The 24,719-nt window shown below is 46.5% G+C and overlaps 1 protein-coding gene across 2 annotated transcripts in view; it reads right to left on the bottom strand.

The window, feature by feature from the left end:
* Positions 1-1,654: 1,654 nt before the first annotated feature.
* MALT1 (MALT1 paracaspase) overlaps positions 1,655-24,719 on the bottom strand; it is a 96,517-nt gene continuing 73,452 nt past the window's right edge. For both annotated transcript variants that reach the window (XM_088476528.1, XM_088476529.1), the window contains 7 exons: positions 20,869-21,046; positions 16,639-16,713; positions 12,400-12,527; positions 10,680-10,829; positions 7,039-7,196; positions 4,113-4,238; positions 1,655-2,211 (listed from right to left, as the gene is read on the bottom strand). In XM_088476528.1, coding sequence (XP_088332654.1) covers positions 1,774-2,211; positions 4,113-4,238; positions 7,039-7,196; positions 10,680-10,829; positions 12,400-12,527; positions 16,639-16,713; positions 20,869-21,046 — 1,253 coding nt within the window. In that variant the 3' untranslated portion in view covers positions 1,655-1,773. The remainder of the gene's footprint in view (positions 2,212-4,112; positions 4,239-7,038; positions 7,197-10,679; positions 10,830-12,399; positions 12,528-16,638; positions 16,714-20,868; positions 21,047-24,719) is intronic.

Genomic DNA, 24,719 nt, shown 5'->3' with positions numbered 1-24,719 from the left:
GCACCCGGAGGAAACCCACGCAAGCACAGGGAGAATATACAAACTCCACACAGAGCCGTCGTGGGAATTTAACCCATGACCTCAGTGCTGTGAGGCAGTAATGCTAACCATTACACCATCTGTGTTGCCCAGAACACTATGAACACTGCAAAGTACCTAGAACACTATGGGCTTGATTGTGAGACGGATGTTAATGTATTTGCAAATGGGCACTCTTATGGATCAAAGTTATAAAAATATGCCTTCTTCTATCCGTACAGTGTAAGCACAGCCCAGCATAGGGACACACACTGCTGCCTCCTCATATCCGTACAGCGTAAGTACAGCCCAGCATAGGGACGCCCACTGCTGCCTACTCCTATCCGTACAGTGTAAGCACAGCCCAGTACAAGGACGCCCACTGCTGCCTTCTCCTATCCGTACAGTGTAAGTACAGCCCAGCATAGGGACGGCTACTGCTGCCTCCTCATATCCGTACAGCGTAAGTACAGCCCAGCATAGGGACGCCCACTGCTGCCTACTCCTATCCGTACAGTGTAAGCACAGCCCAGTACAAGGACGCCCACTGCTGCCTTCTCCTATCCGTACAGCGTAAGCACAGCCCAGCATAGGGACACCCACTGCTGCCTTCTCATATCCGTACAGTGTAAGCACAGCCCAGCATAGGGACGCCCACTGCTGCCTTCTCATATCCGTACAGTGTAAGCACAGCCCAGCATGGAGACGCCTACTGCTGCCTCCTCATATCCGTACAGCGTAAGTACAGCCCAGCATAGGGACGCCCACTGCTGCCTTCTCACAATCGTCCGACGTTGTGCATCCGCGTAAACATTAGCGCACTTCGAGCAGCAGTATGTAAGGCGAGTCTGAAAAGCCGCAAACATAGTATCTCCCCTGTTACGCTGAGAGCTTTCGTGCTGCGTAAGAGATGGCAATGGCTAATTTAAGCACGCCCATGAAACTGCGTCTAAACGGTCAGACGCATCTTCGTTTTTTTAACCACCCCTCTTCCCCGTTACCACCCCCAAATGATGACTACCTGTCACTCACTGTGGGAGTGATTCCGATATACAAGGGTAATGTCAATGCAATCGCTGCGCGTGCCCAGTACAGCGTTCACCCATGAGCAATAGCCAACAATCGCTCGTCTGTGGAAATATCGCCACTGCGTCCGTCTCTGAATCCGGCCCTATAAACAAACTAAGATGCAAAACTGAGGAAGAAATGCGCAGCCTGGGAATCGCTATCTGTGGATCGCTCCATACAGCGCAATAAGCTGCATATGGTACATACGTCTAACACAGCGTTCATTAACAGCAGAAAAGGAAAAGTATTTCCTGCATATATTGGAAACTGCTCCAGTACCTTTGTGAGTGGTTAATTAAGGAGTAGATATGAAATTGGCATTAGTGTATATTTGGCTCACCATTAGCCCCTGTGTGACATTAGTATCTCCTTATACAGATCTGTATATAAGATTGGATATATCTACTGATGTCGCAGATAAAGCATTTGCTACTCTGCCCGATTCCAGCACTTGGAAATCCACCTGTATTCCGAGTCTGCCATCTATGGGCAACAGTCTCATATTTACATATAACTCTAAATCCCTTATTTGTGAATAATCTCATGTACAATAATAATAATACGGATATGAGCTTTAGACATTGAAATCCATTGTGAATACTGATAATAATGGCGACAGTAATAAGAGCAGTCAGTTTGCGCACAAAGACCTGTGAATTCAAATACTCGATTCTTTACACTTCGTGTTTATAAACCAAAGTTCTCCTCTGTACTCTCCTCCGGCACGTTCCTATGCCTTGTGGGTGTCACATTGCTATACGGTGACTTCAATTCCGAGAAGTACCTCCGTCCACCACTCTGAGGATATCCTGAGTAACTGTCCTGCCAATAGTGTTCTGGCTGCCTGCTGCTGGCTAAGTTCTGGTGGTGAACACTGAGCGGTGACTGCGGGTAACGGGGGCTTGTGAACACAGGAGGGGTATGGAGCACCGAGGAGGCCATCTCAGGACTGTGGCAGGGGCTGTGAGGTAGATGACTGGACTGTGTGCTGAAGGATCGGAGGCCGGAATGGACGTCTAGTTTGGCAATGAGAGGCTTTCCCACGTCTATTTTCTTTCTTTCATCCACCATGTCATCAACTCCATCATACATGTAGGTCAGACATACTGAGAAGGTTAAGTTTTCCTAATGTCAAATCGAGAAAAAAAAGGTTAAAAGGGATATTATACAATTATATGATATTATATTACAATTATATTATATATTATATTATACAATTATATGATATTATATTACAATTAAATTATATTATACAATATATTATTATATTATACAATTATATATTATATTTCAATTATATTATATATTATATTATACAATTATATGATATTATATTACAATTAAATTATATTATACAATATATTATTATATTATACAATTATATATTATATGATATTATAGTACAATTATATTATATCATACAATATATTATTATATTATACAATTATATGATATTATAGTACAATATTATATTATACAATATATTATTATATTACACAATTATAATATTATGCTCTTACATAATAGGGTCAGGCTAATGCCTTAGCTCCATGCTAGAGACTGTACCATGGTGTAGTCCCGGACAGTTCATTTGGAGGGGATTAGAAGAATACATTTATATGGGGGGGCTCATGGGGGTGGGATGTGGTTGGGGCTGGAGGAAGAGACCTCTACACATTACAATAACTTTACTCATCTTATATTAAAATAATTGTAAAACTTATTTCTACTTTTCAGCATATAGTAACTTTTTTTTTTTAACCAATATGTTATTTCTATTTGCAATGATAAAACACTGCAGTACAGTATAAGTAACATACACTAGATGACATGTCTTAAACTGGGTACACACTTGCTGATATATTGTTCATTTGAATAACGAACGATATATCACAAGTGCATCGGCCGGTGTGTACACCTAATATGTCTGTACATATCAGGTCGGCCCTGCAGCACATATCAGGTCGGCCCTGCAGCACATATCAGGTCGACCCTGCAGCACATATCAGGTCGGCCCTGCAGCACATATCAGGTCGGCCCTGCAGCACATATCAGGTCGGCCCTGCAGCACATATCATTTCGGCCCTGCAGCACATATCAGGTCGGCCCTGCAGAACAGCCGATACCTATATAGCTGAAAGATATATTGATGCAGCGGCATGTGTGTGTACAGGTGACTCGCCAACCGCCCGTACACTGGCTGCAGGAACCGCTGACTCTGACATCACAACCCTGGGTTTCCCAACCCAGGACACTGAGCACGGGTTGGAGCCAGGTTTTACCCCTTTCACACCAGCGGCTGGACCAGGGTTATATCTCCTGGGTCCAGCCGTTCACACCAAGCCTAGGTCTTCCAGCGTTACAGTGGATGCTTAGAAATGATACAACCAAGCACTACTGAAGCCAACCCGCCCACTGGTTTGAGGAGTGACCCAGGTCGCACCATTTACACAGCATCGTCATCCAGGTCCTTCCCAGGTACTACTCTGGTAGTGATCAGGGTCGGGCTCCCAAGTCACTGAGCCGCGACCCGTCACTAAACCGGGTTATTGGATCAGTGGAAAAAGGGTCTTAAAGCAGGTGTGTACAAAAACCCACAAGTCTAGGACGAGATCGCGCCGCGAGGGGGACGTGATGAGGTGTCGTTGCCTGCGCCATTGTAACGACAACTCGCCCCCCTCTTATAGCTATTTGAATCAACTCCATAGTGTGGCAGAGAAGATAAAGGAGGACGAAAAAATGAACGACATTGTTTGCAAATCATCTTCTTATCAATTAGGAATTATTAATTAATATAGTAAATAAATACAGTTGGATATTTAGCGTCTCAATCAGATGTAGTTTCCAGACATGTCACAGGTCATACAGTACTCGCCCACTCTCCGAACAGACTCTGGAATTTGGGGGGAGAGGCTCCCAGGAAAGTGGAGAGCACTGACACAACCCACTGACCGCCATCACAGGTGAAGTGGGCGGGACAAGGGACACAACTCGCAGGTAAGAATGAATGTGATTTGTATACAGACCTTTAGTGTTTGCAGGGAGCTTAGACGAGTGTATAGACAATGCTTGGGAAGGTCCTTGGACACCAGGAAGCTTCCCGTTTCCTCTGGGGTGCCTTTATTCGTTTCTTTAGGGTCCACATATAAATTCTGTGTAGGCACAAGGACACATGATTATAGTTGCTGCTATTGTAAGATGTCTTTGTGTATGTATATCTCCCAATAGCTACGATGTTGGCTGTACTGCCCAATTCAAAGCTCAGAAAGAGGTGTGGCTTCGTGAGAAGCATAGTTTGGACCTATTAGGACGTGGTTTAGAATGATCATGGGCGGGGCTTAATTTGGTCCTAATTATGTACTGTAAAATACTGGGAGATGAATGGTTGGTCTTCTCATCCCCCTGGAGAGATCTTCCAGCAGTTACCATACCCATCTGCCTCCGTCCCAAAGCAATGAAACTGTGGACAGATGGGGGAGGGGGTGCCAACAGCGTCACCGGAGGCGCGCTCACGACCAGCTTATATGGCAGAAAAACCCACAAGAAATGGCCTGGACAATGGCAGGCACACACATATAAAACAGGGGCGGCACACCGCATCGCTGGTCCCACAGCAAAATTTGACGATGTGCCGTCCTCCCAAGGCTTTCTCACACCTGGAGCCCATGCAACTAGGCAGTAAGTGCAAGAGGAAGATTCACGGTTGAGCCGCAAAAAAATTGTGGACACAATGCTACGCTTCCATTTATTCCTCAGTGACATCCTGCCTTTTGCCTTTGCTAGTTCTGCACTGCGCCCGTTAAGCCTATGCCCGTTTGTTCTCGCCTCTATTTCCCCAATGTGTGGCACTACAGGATTTTGTGGCACCTTATAAAGAACTGACAATAATAATAATAATAATGTGGGTATGTACCTACTTGTGAACTATAACACGTCACGTCCTACTTCCAGTTGTGAGACTACCGCCCTATCTAATATTAACTGTACAGTCTTCTTCTACTTTACTTACCATTTCAGCTTTATTTATGGCTTAAAATAATCATGAGAGAGAGAGCGGCCTTGGAGCAGTCATTATTAAATGTCTTACTTTTGAAGCATGGAACTATATTGGCCGGTAAGCGCTGTAAATGCCCATGTATGCACAGTGGCGGTTCCGGGCGGTTTTGCCCATAGATTTAAAGCGGCAAGAATTTAAAAGGCAAAACAAGGTTGGGTATTGCCACTTTAAATCTACAAGTTAAATTGCTGGAATCATAAAATAAATATATTATTATATATTAATATTTTATTTGGTAGGCGGCACAAGGGAGTACGCAGAACCATGCATGAAGCAAATATAGAAACAAATACAGTAAACAGCTTAAATACAATGCACAAGTGACCCATCGCAGGAGTACAAAGCATATAAACACACAGATAAGGAGTGACAGGCACACGGGATGGGCCGGGCAACTCGCTGTAGCTGAAGTCATCAGGCAGTGGGGAGACGCAGGGGGAAGGCAGAACAGCTCTCAGTGATCCTGTACCCATCGTAGAGGTGAGCAGTCAGCGTCAGAGCAGGATAAGGAGACATAAGACAAGGATCTCTGGTGGTAAGAATGGGTTGGGTATGAAATACCGGCGACTGAGTAGCCACAGGTTCATGTCCCGACAGCGGCATGCCTAAAGCTGAAAATCCCGACGGGGGTCATAAGTATATTAACCCTACGCCCCCCCTTAACCCTCCCTTAGTGGTGCCTAACCCTAACCTACCCCCCTAGTGCCTAACTGTAACTCCCCCTCCCGCACCCTAAACCTAACCCTCCTGGGGGGAATGCCTAACCCTAACCTACCTCCCTAGTGCCTAACCCTAACCCCCCCTTCCTGCACCCTAAACCTAACCCTCCTGGGGGGAATGCCTTACCCTAACCCCTCCCCAGTGGTGCCTAACCCTAACCCCTCCTCCCTGTAGCCTAACCCTCCCCGGGGGGAGCCTAACTCTAAGTCCTCCTGGAGGAGCCTAAACCTAACCGCCGCCCCCCAGCAGCTATCACCTAACCTGACCACGCTTACCTTCATTCAGGATTTTGGCATCGGGCTAAAGATAGGTGTCGGGATTTCGACACCTATCTTTAATCCCGAGTTGGGCTTTCAACACCGGGATTCCGACGGCCAGCATTCTGGCCGTCGGTGAATTGACTACATCCCGTTGAGAATAGTGCAAGGGAAGGCCCTGCTTGATAGATACAAGGAGACCTGGTGGATAGGAGGAGGGAGTGGGAGGCGTTAGAAGGAGCGCTGGTAGACTAAAAGCTAAGGAGAGTGGAATAAAGTTGGACTTGACGAGGGAGCATGTTCCAGAGGAGGACAGTGTGGGAGAAATCTTGGAAGTAGGTATGGGAGGAAGTGACCAAAGTAGAGGTGAGGCAGCATTCGGAGTAGTGATGGCAATTGGTGAATAACCACTGATGGTCAGAATCAATGGTTATCATCGACGGTATAAAACCATTCAAAAGGAAACCATCAATGATTTAAACCAACGATGGTCATCCCTGCCCTATGACATACTGCCAGCCAATCAGAACCAAGGGGTGGGGCTCCACTGTTGCATCGGGGCGGAGTTAGGCTCAGTGTCTTGACTTCAATTAAAAAAATCCTGCCATGGCTCACTCCTCCTTGTGATTCGTGTGTCCTGTTCACATGAGCAGTAGTATAACTCTCAGGTCAGTGCAAATCACGCATGCACTGGTGGGAATCCTGTAGCTATAGAGATCAGCGATCCCGGTGACTGCACTATTAGCACATATTTCCTCTTTCCTAGCCCCAGACATGATCAGAGACCAATGTACATCTAAATATAATAAGTAATGAATTATACAGCAGATGAGAGAAGCACAAACGACTAAACTGGCAGACACAGTGCACATGGATCACAGCATGACTATGGGGTGCGGGCGATGGACGGGTACTTACTAGTGGGAAGTCGGTGACACTCGCTCTGCACTCAATGATATTGGAGGGTGCGCTTATAATCTGAGTGTAAATTATCATCACATTGGAGAATTCTGCAGCAAATCCCAGCTTGATTTTTACGCCACAGTCAAACTCGATGCACATGCTCTCCGGGAGCTCTGCAATCACAATTACAAAGTCATTCTGGTTATATTCATTTCTCTAATAATTAATTTATAACCTGATATATTAATATTCATTTTCATATCCTGCATGTAAAAAAACACAACTGCCTAGGTATAATGCTGCGCTTGGCCCCAAAACAATTGTGCAAAATTAGTGCTCTTAGACCGTACGGCTTCCTATGCCCTGACACTATCCCTCACTGCTGGATGCCAACAGACAGTGCTGTGCTGGCTGCCAGCCTCCCGGGCACTTAGAGGCGAGCTCATCCTACCCTGCAATGACAGCTCGCCTCCAGCACTTAGGTCAGTAATTAAGGCAGACTGTCAGTGAGGTCCTGGGCAGACGTGGTTCACTACAGCTCTGAGAGGTGAGCTGACAGTTATCCGAGCAGGGTCAGTCTAGCTCTGCGCCATGGGAGGAGATAATTAGCTACATACTGTACTTCAGGAGGCTGGAATGGCTATTTCTGTGACAATGTCGCTGAAGTTATGTAGTGATTTCTTTTTTTCTGAGGGAAAACAAAGAAGCTTAAAAATGCTGCTTACAGAATGTGTGATTATCCAGCCAATTAAGAAATGCTAATTGCTCAGTGTGATCTCCACACTTGGGGGCCTCATTTATCAACGAGTTTTATCATCTGCAACAAGATACTCGTTGTGTATGATAAATGGATCTCCAGCCAATCAGCTCCCAACTGTCATTTTTTCAAACAGATGACAGTTGGTTGCTGATTCGCTTAAGCACCATTATGATATGCAATGAGTTGTAAAACTTGTTGCGTATGATAAAACAAATTAATAAATGAGGCCCTTAGGCCTTATTCTTAGGTGCATGCTAATGCACTGCGACTTTATACTAATGCTGCAGTCAGTAAGATTCGTACAGAGTCGCCTACCGACTGCAGGACTAATCCGCCACTGTGCGCATTAAGACGCACCTTCGGTCACACATCGTTCACACCATTCAACATTGCACCAGCCCATAAGAAAACAAGTAAAATCAAAGAAAAGAATAGGGCGCTGGTCTCCTAGGTGACATTGGGGCCTATTCATCAACACTAAAATGACTGTTTTAAAGACATTTTGCTTAATTAACGTTTTTTTAGTATTCATTAACACACTTATATCACGGATATCTCCTGGTTAAGTCCGCCTGCGTTAATTTCCACATTCCCCATACATTAGTACATTAGTATATTAGTATGGGGATGTAGAAATTAGGCGGGCACAGAATTACCACAGCTATAATCAGTGCTGCGCATGCGTCGCTTTTGCTAACGTTACGGCGCATGCACAGCACTGATTACAGCTGAGGTTTGCTAGAGCAGGCAGAGAAAAGTATCTATTGTCGTAAAAGTTGTCATCGGAGTCATAACAGTGTCCTCAGTACAGGGTGCCGGCGGTGTTGGCAGAGTGGGGGTGCCACCGGTGTCCTGAGTGCAGGGGTGCTGACAGTGGGGGTCATTCAGACCCGCTCGCGAGCGGCAGGACGCTCGCAAGCGGGTCGATATTCCCCACTGCGCATGCGCACGACGGAGGGAGCTCCGTCGTGCGCATGCGCGAGACCCGGCGAGCGACGGGCTCACCATCACTCCGGGTCTCGCACCAAAGGGGGCGTGCTGTCGATGTTGATTGACAGCACGCCCCCTTTGGTGGGCGTGCCTGCCAGACGGAGGCGTTCCCATGGTAATGTTAATATGCAGTCCGCAAAGCAGTGTTAGTATGGAACAGCTCACATCTCACAGTGGCAATAAACATCCAGTCTCTTCATGCGTAGTACTCCAAAGTTTGTATTATTTCTTTAGGCTTGTGATCAATATTAATATAGAGGAGTCCGCAAAGCAGTGTGAGTATAAAGCAACCCATGTAGCCGTTTCATGGGCGTGCATAGCGTAGCCATTGCGATCTCCTGCGCAGCACGAGAGAGCTGTACGTGTCATGAGAGCTGGTCAGACCTGTCACATATGCGCCATGGCTGCCTGATGTGCGTCGATGTTACAGATGTTTGCGCTGTCGCACGTTGTTGGCTGGATGTGAGAAGGCATCAGTGGGCGTCCCTGTGCTGGGCTGCGCTTTGGAAGGCGTTCGCATATTTTAGCAACTGCGATTTATGAAAGTATGTAGTGTTTGCATTTGGTCTGAATCAGGCCCACAGACACTCAATCGCTTACATAGGACATAGGGCCTGACTCAGCTTGGGTCGCAGGTCTGCATTTGCACGCAACCGGTCGATGTTTGCGCTGTGCGCATGCACCGAAGTGCGTGTGCGTGAACCAGCCAATGCGAACGCAAATACGAACACAGCGGATACACAGAGACACAAGGAAATGAGTGACAGAAAATTCCGTTTGGGGGTGGTCAATCCGTGCTGAATCAGGACCATAGTCTGACTGAGAATCTGCGCCTAGCGTAGGACTGGTGCCTGTTTCGGTGGCCCCGCCAGCGGAAAGGTTGATGTTAGCATTAGCACAAAGTGGGAGGTGCAACTATGGCTGAAGTGGTTGCAGCAGCAACATGTGACGCACAATCACCCCACACAGTGGAAATTGCTGGTGTGGCACATGCCTCAGTGTACCATAGCGCTGCTTTTGTTGCATTACTGAATGTCTGACCAGTGCCTTCATTCTTGCAGGTACATTCTGTCCACTGGGGGGCACATTAGAGTTAATGGCCTTGCGACTGAATGGCGTAACTGTGCGGTTTCTGGGCGCTGGCATGTAAGAGAAGCATCCCGTGGGCGTGTTGTGGGCGTACAGTCAGAGTTGCGATCTATTTTAAACTGAGCATATGCAGCTTTCACACAGTTTTAATTGGGATCTTCTAGACCAGGGGTCTTCAACCTTGGCCCTCCAGCTGCTATGGAACTACAGATCCCAGGATGCCCTGCCACAGTTTTAGCATGCTGTTATATCAAAACGGTAGCAAGGCATGCTGGGATGTGTAGTTCCACAGCAGCTGGAGGGCCAAGGTTGAAGACCCATGTTCTAGACCAGTGTTGGCTAACCTTGACACTCCAGCTGTTGTGGAACTATATATCCCAGCATGCCCTGCCACAGTTTTAGCATGCCCTAATAGCAAAGCTGTAGCAGTGCATGCTGGGTTATGTAGTTCCATAACAGCTGGAGTGTCAAGGTTAGCCAACACTGTTCTAGACCATAGAAAGTGGTAGGCGTGAGTGTCATTACTAGTGATGGTGAGTGCTCCCATGGTCGGCTGGTGCAGTCATATAAAAGAGGTTGATGTTCTCATGGGACTTCTGACTGCTGGAAGCGGCTGGCATTCCAAATGCATAATATATAGGCGGTGTATGTGTACCAGCCCACTGCTCATGCAGCAAAGGACAGAGCGCTGCGTTTATAGAGGGCAGCAGCAGGTTAGACCAGATGGATCTATGCACCTCCAAGCAACCCACCGCCTCGCTGGAGGACCTATCCCCGGGCGGAGGTCGTACCCAGTAGATGCGAGTACATTACTTACCATTTGCCTTTGCCCATTGTAGGTTCCGTGCCAAAGAGTCCGGAGAGCACGCTGTCTGCTGTATGGGGTCAGTCAGTGCCCTTCTAGCGGATAAGCTGCTGCGAATCTCAAGAGCTTGCATTCCTTTGGTGAGCAAGCATCGTCCCATGTCTGAGGACAATGGCAGAAGATTATTATAGGTGTCTTCAATTAACCGTGTTACTATATAATATGTTAACTATTGTGACACACATTATACCAAATAAATAAAATAAAAAAAAGTATTTTTAGTTTGTTGCAGAAAATATCAGAGAGAGCAGGGGGAAGAAAAACATGAGGCCAATGAGATCATGGGAGTTTTCACAGCAGCACAGTGTATTTCAGGAAATCTGTGTTCTGACGATGTAGGTGGCGGTGCCTGCCTACGTGAGTGGTTATATTAGTGAGGGCACGGTTAGGGAGGGGAATGGCGGCAAGTGGGAGGTCACAAACTTTAGGTGCCCATTATGATCAATGGCCAAATGCCTGCAAGTTGCATCTTGTGCAGTAAGGTCCCAAACAATCATCATCTTTATAGGATCTATTAGATATTGATGGGGACGGACAGTAAACCTAGATGTGTATTTATTTATTATTTATTACCAGGTATTTATATAGCGCACACATATTCCGCAGCGCTTTACAGAGAATGTTTGGCCATTCACATCAGTCCCTGTCCTAGTGGAGCTTACACTGTATATTCCCTACCGCATGCTCACACACACACTAGGGTTAATTTTTTGTTGGGAGCCAATTAACTTACCAGTATATTTTTGGAGTGTGGAAAGGGAAACCGGAACACCCGGAGGAAACCCACCCAAGCACAGATAGATTATAGAAACTCCACACACAGTTACAGGTCTAGTGGGTATGCAGTCACTGCCTGGATATTTCAGCTTTGCCCACCCCCGTCTATGGACTGTATGTATATAGGGCCTGATTCAGAGCCGGTCGCTATTTGCGCTCGCTCGTCCAGAAAAAAGGGGTGGCTATTCAAATGAACCGTTCGCTGTTTCCGGTCTGTTCACGCCTCTAGGTCTGAACGAGCGAACAAAACTTGTGGTCGTTTTTTGGGAAACTACGCCCCCTGGCCGCTCGCATCCTACGTCTATTTATTAGATTAATTGAGTACATCGACCAGGGTATAAACTGCTCGCTATTCTTGTGGTTGGTTTTTGCTACCACAATTTTGCGAGCAGTTCTGGCTATAAAATAACCCAGTGACGTGGTCAATGACGCTGCTGTTTTAATTATGCACACCCATAAAACGCCCGTTTTGACCTTTAAGCACGCCTGCGTTCTGATCTCCACTCCCCGTTTTCAAGCACCTTCCCCTGTTACCACCCACATACGCCTCATCCTGTCACTCAAATTAGCAGACATTCGCTATTTTGCGAGCACATGAATTTCGGCCGCACTGACTGGTTCGCGCATGCGTATAACGATCCGTACGCATGCGCAGTTGGGCAAACATCGCTCGGAGCGAACGAGCTGCCGCTTACGAGTGGCTCTGAATCAGGCCCATAGTCAGATCTGACGGGAGATCTTGCCGCAATCGTCAATTCCTACAAGTAGTAGGAATTATCATTCATTCTGGAGGGTAACACGCGTCATTCCGAAGCTCCTCACAATTCAGAGGTCAGCATTACATATATACGGTACTCTTCTTCCTCTTCTCTACCCCGCAGTGACATATCCTCACCTTCTCCAACCTGATCCAGCAACACCGTGATCTTCTTGTCCTCTAATAGGCGCTTTTTCAGAAACTTCATAAAAATACCGTTTGCTAGATCTGAATGCTGAATTTCAAACGCTTCTGCGCCTTGGCACCTAGGGGGGAATAATATACAGACAAAGCTATGAGGAAAAATGAGATGAACTGGATTAAAAAGCAAATGACCTTGTGCAGGGTCCACCAGAATAAGTAAATACTGGCTAAGAATTCTCTCATCATATCCCTGGTGGCTAAGGAAGAAAGAGATGTTTTACACTGAATATTTAGTATATATACCTCTGCTTTCCATACGCTGCAATAATGATGCTAAATAGCTACTTTGATGGGTGGAACATACAAACTAACTTTTTGGGAGGCCACTTAGTCCTTATTGTGGTGACTTGCTAAACTTAAGGATTAATACAAAAGCTGCGATATATATATATATTACCTCATTTCTGTCATCAGCTTAAAGAAACCAAACTGTGTATTGTGTTGACTGTTATTTAGCATGAAGTTTTATAAATCTGTATTGGAAACTACTGGCAGTGGTATAATATTGCCGCTAGTGAGTTTAAAGGTAGACTCATAAAGGAAGTGATTTCCATAAACAGGAATATTTAGATTTGTATATATTTATATTTATGTTATTGCCATAGCGACTAGGTTGTTGTCACTATGTCGCTATGGCAATAACATTTTGAGTGGTAATTCATTTAGAAATGACAATAAAAAGTGGCTACTGTGGGTGGGAGTGACTTAAATCGGTCTTAGGCCCTCATTCAGAGCCGTACGCTCTGAGCAGAGCGCACGCTCTGAATGAGGGCCGGCCTCCATGAAAATGGAGCGTCCTCCTGGACGCTCGTATAGCTGTGGGTCACCACCCACAGGCTATACGAGCGTGCAGTTTGATGGCCGCGATGGTCTTGACCATCGCGACCATCGAAACTGCGAGCCGGAGCCTGCGGTTGAGGTTTTCAACCGCAAGCTCCGGAGTGATTTTGGCTCTATCAGAGCCAAAATCACTCCCACTGACATCACTAGTGATGTCAGTGGGCCGGCTTTTGACGGGAGGCGTTCCCGTGGGAACGCCCCCGTCAGGGAGGCACGCCCCCGGCACGCCTACCAAAGGGGGCGTGCTGTCAATCAACATCGACAGCACGCCCCCTTTGATCAGACACAACGAGCGAAGGACTTTCCTTCGCTCGTCGCGTCTGGCGCATGCGCACGACGGAGCTCCCTCCGTCGTGCGCATGCTCAGTCCAAAACATCGACCCACTTGCGAGCGGACAGCCGCTCGCGAGTGGGTCTGAATCAGGCCCTTAGTCTGTAAAATTGTGCCAAATGTTTATTACTTAAAATTGTGTTATGATTTATGCCTTAAACGATTGTGACTCCTCTACATAACCTGTTTTTTTTCATAGGAGTTACATTTTGAAGAGTTCCAGTAAAATGAAGCTTAAACTCTTTTGTGTCTGATACACTTTAATTGTGTGTTGTCTGTAATTGTGTAATTGTAGAGGTAATCGAGGTTAAGCGTTATCACACACTTTCTACTAGAATTGAGGTTTTCCCAAGCCAGCCCCTGGTACTTTGCTGTCTCGTACAGTATCTAAGACTTGGGTGGAGGCACTTAGTGTGAAAAGTGATACATCATGTAATAAATCAGGAACCGGAAAGTACAGATACACACAGCAATTACTCTTATACACTATAGCTTGCTGTATTCTAGATATCTTGTTAGGTAACTAAGAAGTAGAATGTGTTTTAATGTCTTTGCTAGGCTATTGGATAACTGCCAACGGAATGGGTATGAATGGTCGGCGGACGGGATGCCGTCGGTCAGAAGACCGACAGTGGCATCCCGATCTGCAAAATCCCGCCAGGGGCTAGTATGTATACCTACCTTCCCCCTGCCCCCCCCAACCCTTCCCCAGTAGTGCCTAACCCTAAACTCCCCCCGGTGGTGCATAATACTACTCTCCCCCTGGGGGTGCCTATCCATAACCCTCCCTTCCCGTACTCTACACCTAACCCTCCCAGGGTGGTGCCTAACCCTAACTTCTCCTTGGTGGTGCCTAACCCTAACCCCCCTTCCCACACCCTAAACCTAACCCTCCCAGGATGGTGCCTAACCCTAACCCTTCCCCTGGTGGGTGCCTAACCCTAAATCCCCCCCCCGGGGGTGCCTAACCCTAACCCTCCCTCCCCCTAGCCTAACCCTAACATCCCAGGGATGTGCCTAACCCTAAGTCCCCCCCGGGGAGCACTAAACCTAATCCTTCCCCCCCCACGGCTGTCCGCAGCAGCGCCCGGCATCACTTCGATCGGGATGCCGGGCACGGGTCTCCCGGCGTCGGTGAAATGACAGGCGTCTAGATTTAGATGCCTGTCATTTAACCCTCGCCGGGATTAAGCAGTCGGGAAGCCGGCTGTCGGGATTAGGTCCGACGCCTTCCCGACTGCATACCCTTTAGACGGGTTGATAGACCAGTATCGAATCTTTTCATCTTTGTTGCAATGTTGGTAACTCCAGCTGCTAAAAGCAGCTGAATATTAGATACTGGAGTTGCCAGATGAATCCCTGGTGTAGTTACAAAGTATCCGTTACCTGCATCTGTACCGCAATGATGCAAAGCTGAAATATGTAGCTGCAGGCCCTTAGTTTTTCTCTACAATTTTTCATAAACTCTTTATTTTTAGTAATGTTTTGCTTTTTTTTTTTTTTTCACTTAAAGAACATAATAATTTCTAGGTAATAAAAAAGTTTCATATTTGAAAATATCATTGAAGAATGTCCAGCAACACCATAGTTGTCTCTTTTATTGTGTTTGCTATATGAACAGTCCCAATTTTTCCCAGGACAGTCCAGATGTTTGCAACCAACAGCACTGTGGCCTTCTGGGAAAGTGGTCTCACAAAAATATCCAACCCACAGTACTTAACAGAAAAAACTAATTTTCATCACAATGTTCCCCTCCATCGGTATTTGCTCATTTTCATGTTTGTAACCTCTAGGTGTCACTGTTTTCACTGCTATCGCTGAAGAGGTTTAGGCCCGCATTCAATCTGAAGTGTTAAGTCCGGATCCGCGTTACGTTACCGCTGACAACGTCATTATCGCCTGTTTTGGTTTTACCGGGGAATTCAATTTGAAAGACTAGGCGGAAAGTCAGTGCAGTGCACTAGGCGGTAAAGTATCGCCTATGAATGGCAGGCGGAAAAAATTGTGGTTTTGGGGTGCAATGTTTCAGGAACCCCCGTGCAGCCTTCAGACAGTCCCCCAAAAGTAATCTGTGTCAGAATTAAAAAAAAACTTAAGGACACCCCAAAAATGTGCTTTGAAAAAGGGGGCGAAAAAAAAAAAGGTGGGGTACAAACTTAAAAACTAGCGAACTTGACTCTGGGGGGGGGGGGTCCCCAAGTATGCCCCAAGTGTTTTTTAGCGTGCAGGTGTTTGCGGCAGGTGGATTTTTCACGATTTTTTCAACTTCACTTTTTCAACTTTAAATATGCTGACCCCCATTTTCAAGTACCCCATACTTGCTGGGATAAGTTATTTTCTAGAAAAAAAACTCCTAAATACTATTCTACATCAGGTATAGAAAAACGCTATTTAGCAGCTATTGAGCCCATTTAAAAACACCAAATACATTCAGCAAGCCAAATCGGGGGGTACCATAGTGAACCCCCATGTCAGAGCATCATTTGGGGGGTGACAGGCTGATTTCCCAAAAAATGACAGTACTTTCCGCTTGTTACAGTATCGCCGGGTGCCGTTTACACCTACTTTGAAATTGAATATGGGGTAAAGCGTGCACGCGCGCGATACTTTAACGCCTACAAAACAGGCAAAGTCGGCGTTAAGTCCGGGCCGCGTTAACTTAACGGGGCTCGGCTCAAATTGAATACGGCTCTTAGTCGGTGACTAAAAAAATCAGCAGGGACAGAAAAATATGGAACAGCGAAATAATCTTAATATAATCACATTAGTGCATGATTTTCTAAATACATAAATTCCAATATTTATATTTAATCTATTATTCTGTTGCTCCCTATTACTGATACAATATATGCTGTTTCGTTTTTCTTTTATATCTAAAGTAAGTTATATTATGTTGTTATAAAATGTACATAGAAATATAGGTACAGTAAAATTTTAAATTAATTCAGAAAAACCCACAAAACGATATAAACTCAAACACCAAAATCTGAACCATAACTTACGTGGCGTATCCAAAGACAATGTTTGCTGTCACCTCCAGGTTTTCTGGAATTAGGATAGTATTATCATACTGGTTCCTGTAATGAGACACATTATATGTGATGACACAGAGAGACGTTCTGAGAACTATAGATGAAAGAGGAATATAGAGAGTTTTTACCAGCGGATCTGCGGTAACGATTCTGGACAGTGGTCAAATGCAGATACTGACCAATGATTAATGTAACGTAAACCCTCAGCCAACAGGTGTTGGCAAAGCGTAATGCTGGGTACACACTAGACCAGGCCTGGCCAACCTGTGGCTCTCCAGCTGTTGTGAAACTACAAGTCTCAGCATGCCCTGCCAGTTTTGTTTTTAGGGAAAGCTAAAACAGTTGCAGGGCATGCTGGGACTTGTAGTTTCACAACAGCTGGAGAGCCACAGGTTGGCCAGGCCTGCACTACACGATATGTTGTCTGATCCATCGGATCGGACCACTGTATCGGACACATCGTCTAGTGTGTACCCGCTGTGTCGCTGATGGGGCGCGCTCCTGCAGGTCATCAGCGACATCTTCCGTCGGCCTTACATGCAGGGATGTCGTTAGTGAGGACCATATTGCCGAATGCAGCATGGCCGTCGCTGCCTGCATCGGCAAGTGTGTATGCAGTTGCCGATGCAGGTTCCCCCACTGGGTCCTATCGCTGCAGAAGTTGAGCTGGGTACACATCGTTTAGTGTGTACCCAGCCTAAGAGAGATGGGAAGATGTGGTATGAGTACCCTATTGTCGCTAAATGCCAGTACGTTTTTTGTTTTTTTTAATGAAGAAAATCAATTAGTTTCTCTTTACCTTCAGATAGTAATAAAAAACGAAAACAAAACAACATTGGACTAAATAGGAGATACCCCCAGTCTACCCATGCCATATGTGCCGGATTAACAACAGAGCATCTGGGGAAATTGCCCACACACAGGGGTCCCCACACATAGCCCATACACAGGGGTCCCCCTACATAGCTACAACCCCAGCGTGGGGCATATATGAACTTGGGTTCCTGCATGGCATAACGTGAACTCAGGGCAGTGTATTTAACACTTCTTGTGGTGCTTGGAGAATTTACACATTACACTTTTTAATGACAATTTAACTGGTAGGGGGCCCCGACAAGTTAGTTGCCCCGGTACCCCCACAAATATTAGTTCAGCCCTGCATGCCATGACCCAGATAAGGATGCTTTCGGAAAACCACAAAGGCCTCAAACACTAGGTAAACACTACAAAACCAATGGCTTCTATTTTTAGACCTGCTTACATTGTATTAGTTAAAAACACTTGTAAAACACATTTAGTTAACACTAGAGAATTGGAGGCCTGCAGTCAGTCCCGGAGGACCACAGTAAGCAAAATACGTGCATCAGGAGTGCGGCATGCTACTGGGGCACCACGACTGTGCTGAACCATAGCAACAATCAGTCTGATTTGCGCATGCTCAATAAGGCAATAAAGGGGCTTAATCGGACTGAGAGCCTGATTCAGGGCCGGACACTCTGACAGAACGCTCGCTCTGAATCAGGGCCGTCCCTCTGACCACCCACAGCTATAGCGAGCGGCCAAAATGATGGTCGCGACGGTCAAGATCATCGCTACCATCGGGCTTGCGATGAGACCCTTGTGGTAGGGTCTCGTTGCCGCAAGCCCTGGAGGGCTTTCAGCTCTATCAGAGCCAAAAGCACTCCCACTGACATCACTAGTGATGTCAGTGGGGCCGGCCCCAGACGGTAGGCGTTCCCATGGGAACGCCTCCGTCTGGGCAGCCACGCCCCCGGCACGCCCACCAAAGGGGGCGTGCTGTCAATCACCATCGACAGCACGCCCCCTTTGGTGCGAGACCCATAGCTTGGCTGTCGTTATTCGGGTCTCGCGCATGCGCATGATGGAGCCGGCTCCGTCGTGCGCATGCGCACTTGGCCAACATCGACCCGCTTGCGAGCACTCAGCGCTCGCGAGCGGGTCTGAATCAGGCCCTGAGTCAGCAGAGTACAGAATTGCAAAGACACACACAATCAGCTTTGCAAGTCCGCCCTTGCAAATATGCAAATGCAACAGGAGATGTTTGACGTCCCTCTGAATTTAAGAGCGGCCTCCTGGCCGCTCGCATAGCTGTGGGTTACCACCCACAGCTATAGCGAGCGGCCAAAATGATGGTTGCGATGGTCAAGACCATCTGGACCCATCGGGCTTGCGACGAGACCCTTGCGGGAACGCCTCCGTCTGGGCAGCCACGCCCCAGGCACGTCCACCAAAGGGGGCGTGCTGTCACTCACCATCGACAGCACGCCACCTTTGGTGCGAGACCCATAACGACGGCTTGGCCGTCGTTATTCGGGACTCACGCATGCGGACGACGGAGCCGCCTCCGTCGTGTGCATGCGCACTTGGCCAACATCGACCCGCTTGCGAGCGCTCAGCGCTCGCGAGCGGGTCTGAATTAGGCCCTGAGGTCCTGATTCAGCAATAATTGCAGTTGCAAATATCGGCCGATTGTTGCATTCAGCGCATCAGGACTGCGATCACAGAGGTTACGCAGACCCCTGGCAGATTGATTGACAGGAAGCACCGTTTGTGGGTGGTGACTGGGGGGTGGTCGGGGAAACGCAGGCGTGCCAGTGCGTTTGCACGCCGATGCAGGGGCGTGCATAAATTAGCCACTGTGATGCCATACGCCGTGTGAGATCTCATAGCGATGCTAGCATGCATGGTTAGCAATTTCTGAGTAAGGTCAGAGCTTGTGCAAGTGTGCGTGAGGCTGCGATGGTACTCCATGTTACCGATGGTTTATGCGGCTTAACATTACGGAAGTGTGTAGGGTAAAGTGGGCGTCCTTAAGGTGTGCTGAATTTGCATTGCGGGCCTGATTCAGCAAGGAACGCACATGAGAGAACGCACGCACTTGGCCGTTGTTTCCGAATTGCGCATGCGTATGCGTCGCACTGCGCGTGTGCGAACTAGCCAATACGATTGGGTAAGCATAGCCAGACTATACGCAGCTTGTACGCAGACCCCTTCCGACATTGATTGACAGGAAGTGCCATTTGTGGGTGGTGACAGGGGGTTGTCGGACGAACGCAGGCATGCCTGTGCGTCGGGACGCTGTTTTAGGGGCGCCCATAATTAAGCCAGTGATGAGACCCCTTGTACACAGGAAGTTGCCAAAATCCTGCACGAGTTCTGGTCAACCACTATTATGCAAATGTGGTCAATGGTTCTTGATGTTACCGATGTTTACGCTATCTGGCGTACTGATCAGGCTTTAAGTCAAGGGAGATGGGCGGTGTAATATAGGGCCTGGGTGTCTGCATCTTGTACTGCGGTTTCCCTGCGTATGCATTAATTAGCATATTCTCGCAGCGGTGGGTGCGTGCGTCTGCTAGCGTGCGTTCCTGGCTGAATCAGGCCCTGTGATCGCAATGGATAAGCTTGCTATCGCAGCTGAACTGCGTGCGTACGCAATACTGTGCTCCGTAGTGAATCAGGCCCCGAGACAGGACAGGCGGGCACATGAGAACCCAGCACTGGCCCTACCTCCACTTGTAAGTTATGGCTGTATAACTGCGGCCATACTGTTTAGACCAGAGATAGGGCTGTATGTAGCTCCCCAGCTTTTGATGACAAGACATTCTGGGACGTAGTCCCACAACAGCTGAGAGACCCATGTTGTCCAGACTTGGTTTATACAGTAATTATACAAATCATTTGCCTCAAGGCGATTATATTTTATGAAGATGTATTTGGTGTGAGCCCCTTTTCAGTATAAAATAATCAAATCTTACAAAAATAACACTAGTAGTACGTAACACATTGTTCAAAAGAATAATTCCAGATCACGTCTATCCACATCCCCTCCTTAGCAGTTGTGATCTTTGCAAATACAACTGAAAGTACATTTATTCTAGTGGGGCTTAGTAATTGCTCCTATAGCATCCCATCCATTGTGGAACTGTAAGTCCCAGGATACTTTGTCTGAGGTTGTCAGGCTGTGTTTTGTGCCTGCACAACAGCTAAATTGCCTGTGGTCGCCAAACTCCTCTCCTACAGTCATTACAATTATTATTGTCACTACAAAACAATCCCTTAACTGTCCTGTATAAAGATTACATTTCCACTATGTGACTTGTGGTCTCATTTATTGAGGAGGCAATCGCTGGGCGCACTATGCGCTGACGGAGACGCTGTGCGATGCTCACTGCTCACCTTTTCCGGCACATGTCCAGCAGAAACACATTAAGTCCCGTTTCTTTCTCCTGCATCAGTTTTAGGATGCTCTGGACGCACAAGCAGTTGGAGGATTGGTACGGCTTCGGAGCATCAATCGGAACCATAAAACTATTGCCAAAGTTTTCGTAACCGTGCCCGGCATAGTACAGCAGTCCTACAAGTCAGGAACAAGTCACCTTTATATAAGTGTTTAGCATAATTATTTCATTGAGAACAGAATAATTAAAAAAGTACAGGATAACAAATCTAAATGATATAAGTGCACTTCCTGGATGGCGCCATAGATCCTTGATCTCATACTATTAAGGAGGACACATAACCTCCCAACATTCTACAGTATGTTTGTGAATCAGGACACCTTTGTGCTTAAATGCCTAGTTATGCCCCTCATAGGCAAACGCAGTTTCTGTCTGCCTGGAAACCCTCCTCCCCAGAACATACTATGACCACAGTAGAAATAGTAATATAATAGAATTTTACTAGTGCTACATGTTCTTCTCAGTATCACAAATGAAATAATTAGCACCACCTGTGGATCTTTTAACATTATCAGCCAATAATAAATAACCTGTGCACCAACTAGGAGATCTGGAAAACATGCACTGTTAGGGTTGCACTGCTAAAGAGCCCAATATGTACATATATGTCCAGGGAAGTGCTAGGTTCTTCTGCTGCTCCTTCAGGCTCCCGGACTTGTTCCAATACTCTGGAATGGTGCCCACATCTAAAATAAAAACATTCAGCTCAGGCAGGATGGCCTACTGCCGCATCAAATGACTTCCTGTGATCCTGTATATGCTGGAATTATGACACACAATACACTTTGTATGACACATATTAAAGCTGAACACTCGCTCTAAAATCAAGCATTTGGAAACCCCCCTCCAGGAATCCTGCGTTTGCCACTGCCCCTGACTACAGGCAAGTTTTTGCAATTGATAGAGGAAATGAAATGTAATACTGTATGTCATACCTCCTAGCATTCCAAAATTAGATGGGACAGTCTTATCTTTGGAGGAGAGTCCTTCCCCTATTGAATGTCTCATGACTCAGTGCCAGAGTCTTCACTGCACAGGTGTGAGGGGTAGTAGGGTGTGTGAGATGGGGGGCATAGACATTGCACATGGGCCCACCTCCTCTAAAATAATACCTCTGGCTCTGTTCCAGGTAGAAAGACTTCTCAAAAAACCTTCCGCGTTTCACCTAACGAGAGCGCCTGCCGCTACTATTGGCCCCGGTGCTATAGGACACACATCACTCTTATACTAATTATTGGATAGCCAGCTCCACAATCTACGGCATATACACTATACTGCACATATTCTATAACTACTGCTAGAGCACCAATGTTATTGTTCACAATTTTGTGTTAGACCTTATTATTTCTTTTCAATGGCATTTTGAACTGGAATGCCTTCATGTTTAACTTACTACTGTACACATAAGTTTAAAACAAAAAAAATGCCAGATACAGTTTATTGATTCCCAATTACTATTAAGGTATCACTATATAAAACGTCACTCCCAGTAGCAGCACAGCCCTTTGATGACGCCACATGGCGAAACGCGCACAGGGGAGTAATGCAGCTAATTTTTGACCTCCTAATTGATGGTAAAAGGTTACCGTGTTCTTTTCTAACTCCTAAAAGTGGCTCTTAATAGGCAAGGAGGTTTTCACAGCTATGATTACCGATACCAACCTAGCAGACCAGCAATTGTTATACTGTTTAATAAATCCTGTCTATAGCCTATTATTATGTTCCTTGTTTACCTGAAGTTCATTTATATAAGTTCACCTGAGCAAAACTCTTCTGTCTGGGGCTGGGATCTGGAAAAGTTTCCTGTAGCTCTATCTAGTGCAACGGAATCATTGTGCCACCCTGGCGATCATATATCCTACCCAAGACCGTCAACAGTGTACGTTTCTTATCTCTATTTCTCTTCACGCAGAACCAAGCACATTGTTTCTATAAAGTGAGCCACGTCAGGCCCTGTTTGTTTAGGCGTCTTCTCAGATTTACACATCACCTATGTGCCTGATCTCTGCCCAAAACCAATCCCTGCACCCTGTGGGTATACATTGTAAGAACAACAGCGCCAATACTTGATTATTGTGCTGTGCATGCAAATCTAGCTGTCATTATTAATCTGGCTCTGCTGTGTCACTTTCCGGATTCCGCTTCTGAGTTCCAATCTTGGTCAGTGTTCCCCAATTTTCTTTTCCTGGATCGTCTCTTGACTATTAGCGACAGATGCCTGATTGCCCACCCAACTCTTGGCACACTCTGGCTCTGGATAACTGTCTGGCTACCAGCATCTGGTATCTATCTCCAAATGCACACAGTAGCAGCATCTGTGCTGTGCCAACCGCTGCATCATAGTGGGTGTTGTTATGCCCCCCCATAGTGTGCAGAGAGACTTCCCACAAATCAAAACTGCTGACCGCGGGACAGTCCCCTCCAGTCGCGCAGGTCGATATAAAGCAGCGATCGCCAACCTTAATTGCGGTGTAAGCTACTTTAGTAAAATGTTAAAATATTAAGGTGATATAATACACTATATAAATTGTATGGAGGAGAAAACATTCACGTACACTATCATGGATGCTTAAAGTCACCTTAATAACGATCCATTACATGGAAAATGCAGCCATTCACAGATACGTTTCTTTGCAAAGAGACCAATTTACTTCAGTATCTACTCCCAGGAACATCAATCACAGGCGCAGCTAAGTCAGGGATGACTGAGCCGGACCTGTTCATCTGTTCAATGGGCAGATTCTCACCCGGCATCGAGATTCCACAGAGTTTATGTATAATACCGCTGCATAATACTGCAATTACTCATCCACTGTAATTCGGAGCGTCTAATTCCAGTAGATGAGTAATAGAGCAATCCCGTTCCTCACATAAGGGTGGCACGTTGGCTTTCTGCGTCTTTTTATTTGGCTCCAGGGGACGGAACCCTCCCGGGGTCATTGCCGAACATGTGACTGAAATGTGCTTTATTAAAAACCTGCCTCAGTCGCGTTTGGTGTGGAGCTAAACAATCTTCCTTTATTATCTGCAATTGCCATTTTACAGGGCTCACTTTATCTCTGCTTAAAGCAGTGTACAGGATGTAGCCTTATTGTCTATGGCACCAAATAAACACATCCCTTATACAAACTGCACTTGTATATGAATTATGTCTTCTTTAAAACAGAAATATACTCATTCTTAAGCTTTATCAGAACTACCAATATGGCAAACACTAACTGAGCCTTTTCTCCTAAACAATTGCCATTTTTTAAATTAATTACTTTCATTTTCCTGCCAAAGAAACCTGCCATAGATTCCCTTATGTAAGACACACACCTACCTGTGACCTGCACACAGTGGAGGCAGCCATCTTGTAGACTGAACTACACTGTGGAGGAAGCCATATGGCAGATTGAACAACACTGTGGAGGAAGCCATCTGTATGACTGAACTGCACAGTGGAGGCAGCCATCTTGTAAACTAAACCACGCTGTGGAGGTAGCCATCTTGTAGACTGAACCCCAATGTGGAGGAAGCCATCTGTATGACTGAACTGCACAGTGGAGGCAGCCATCTTGTAAACTAAACCACGCTGTGGAGGTAGCCATCTTGTAGACTGAACCCCAATGTGGAGGAAGCCATCTGTATGACTGAAATGCACAGTGGAAGCAGCCATCTTGTAAACTGAACCACGCTGTGGAGGCAGCCATCTTGTAGACTGAACCACACTGTGGAGGAAGCCATAGGTATGACTGAACTGCACAGTGGAGGCAGCCATCTTGTAAACTGAACCACGTTGTGGGGGAA

The sequence above is a fragment of the Taudactylus pleione genome, unplaced genomic scaffold, assembly GCF_031769625.1.
Source record: "Taudactylus pleione unplaced genomic scaffold, aTauple2 ptg000189l, whole genome shotgun sequence".
Taxonomy (NCBI): domain Eukaryota; kingdom Metazoa; phylum Chordata; class Amphibia; order Anura; family Myobatrachidae; genus Taudactylus; species Taudactylus pleione.
This window is presented reverse-complemented; position numbering and strand designations above follow the sequence as displayed.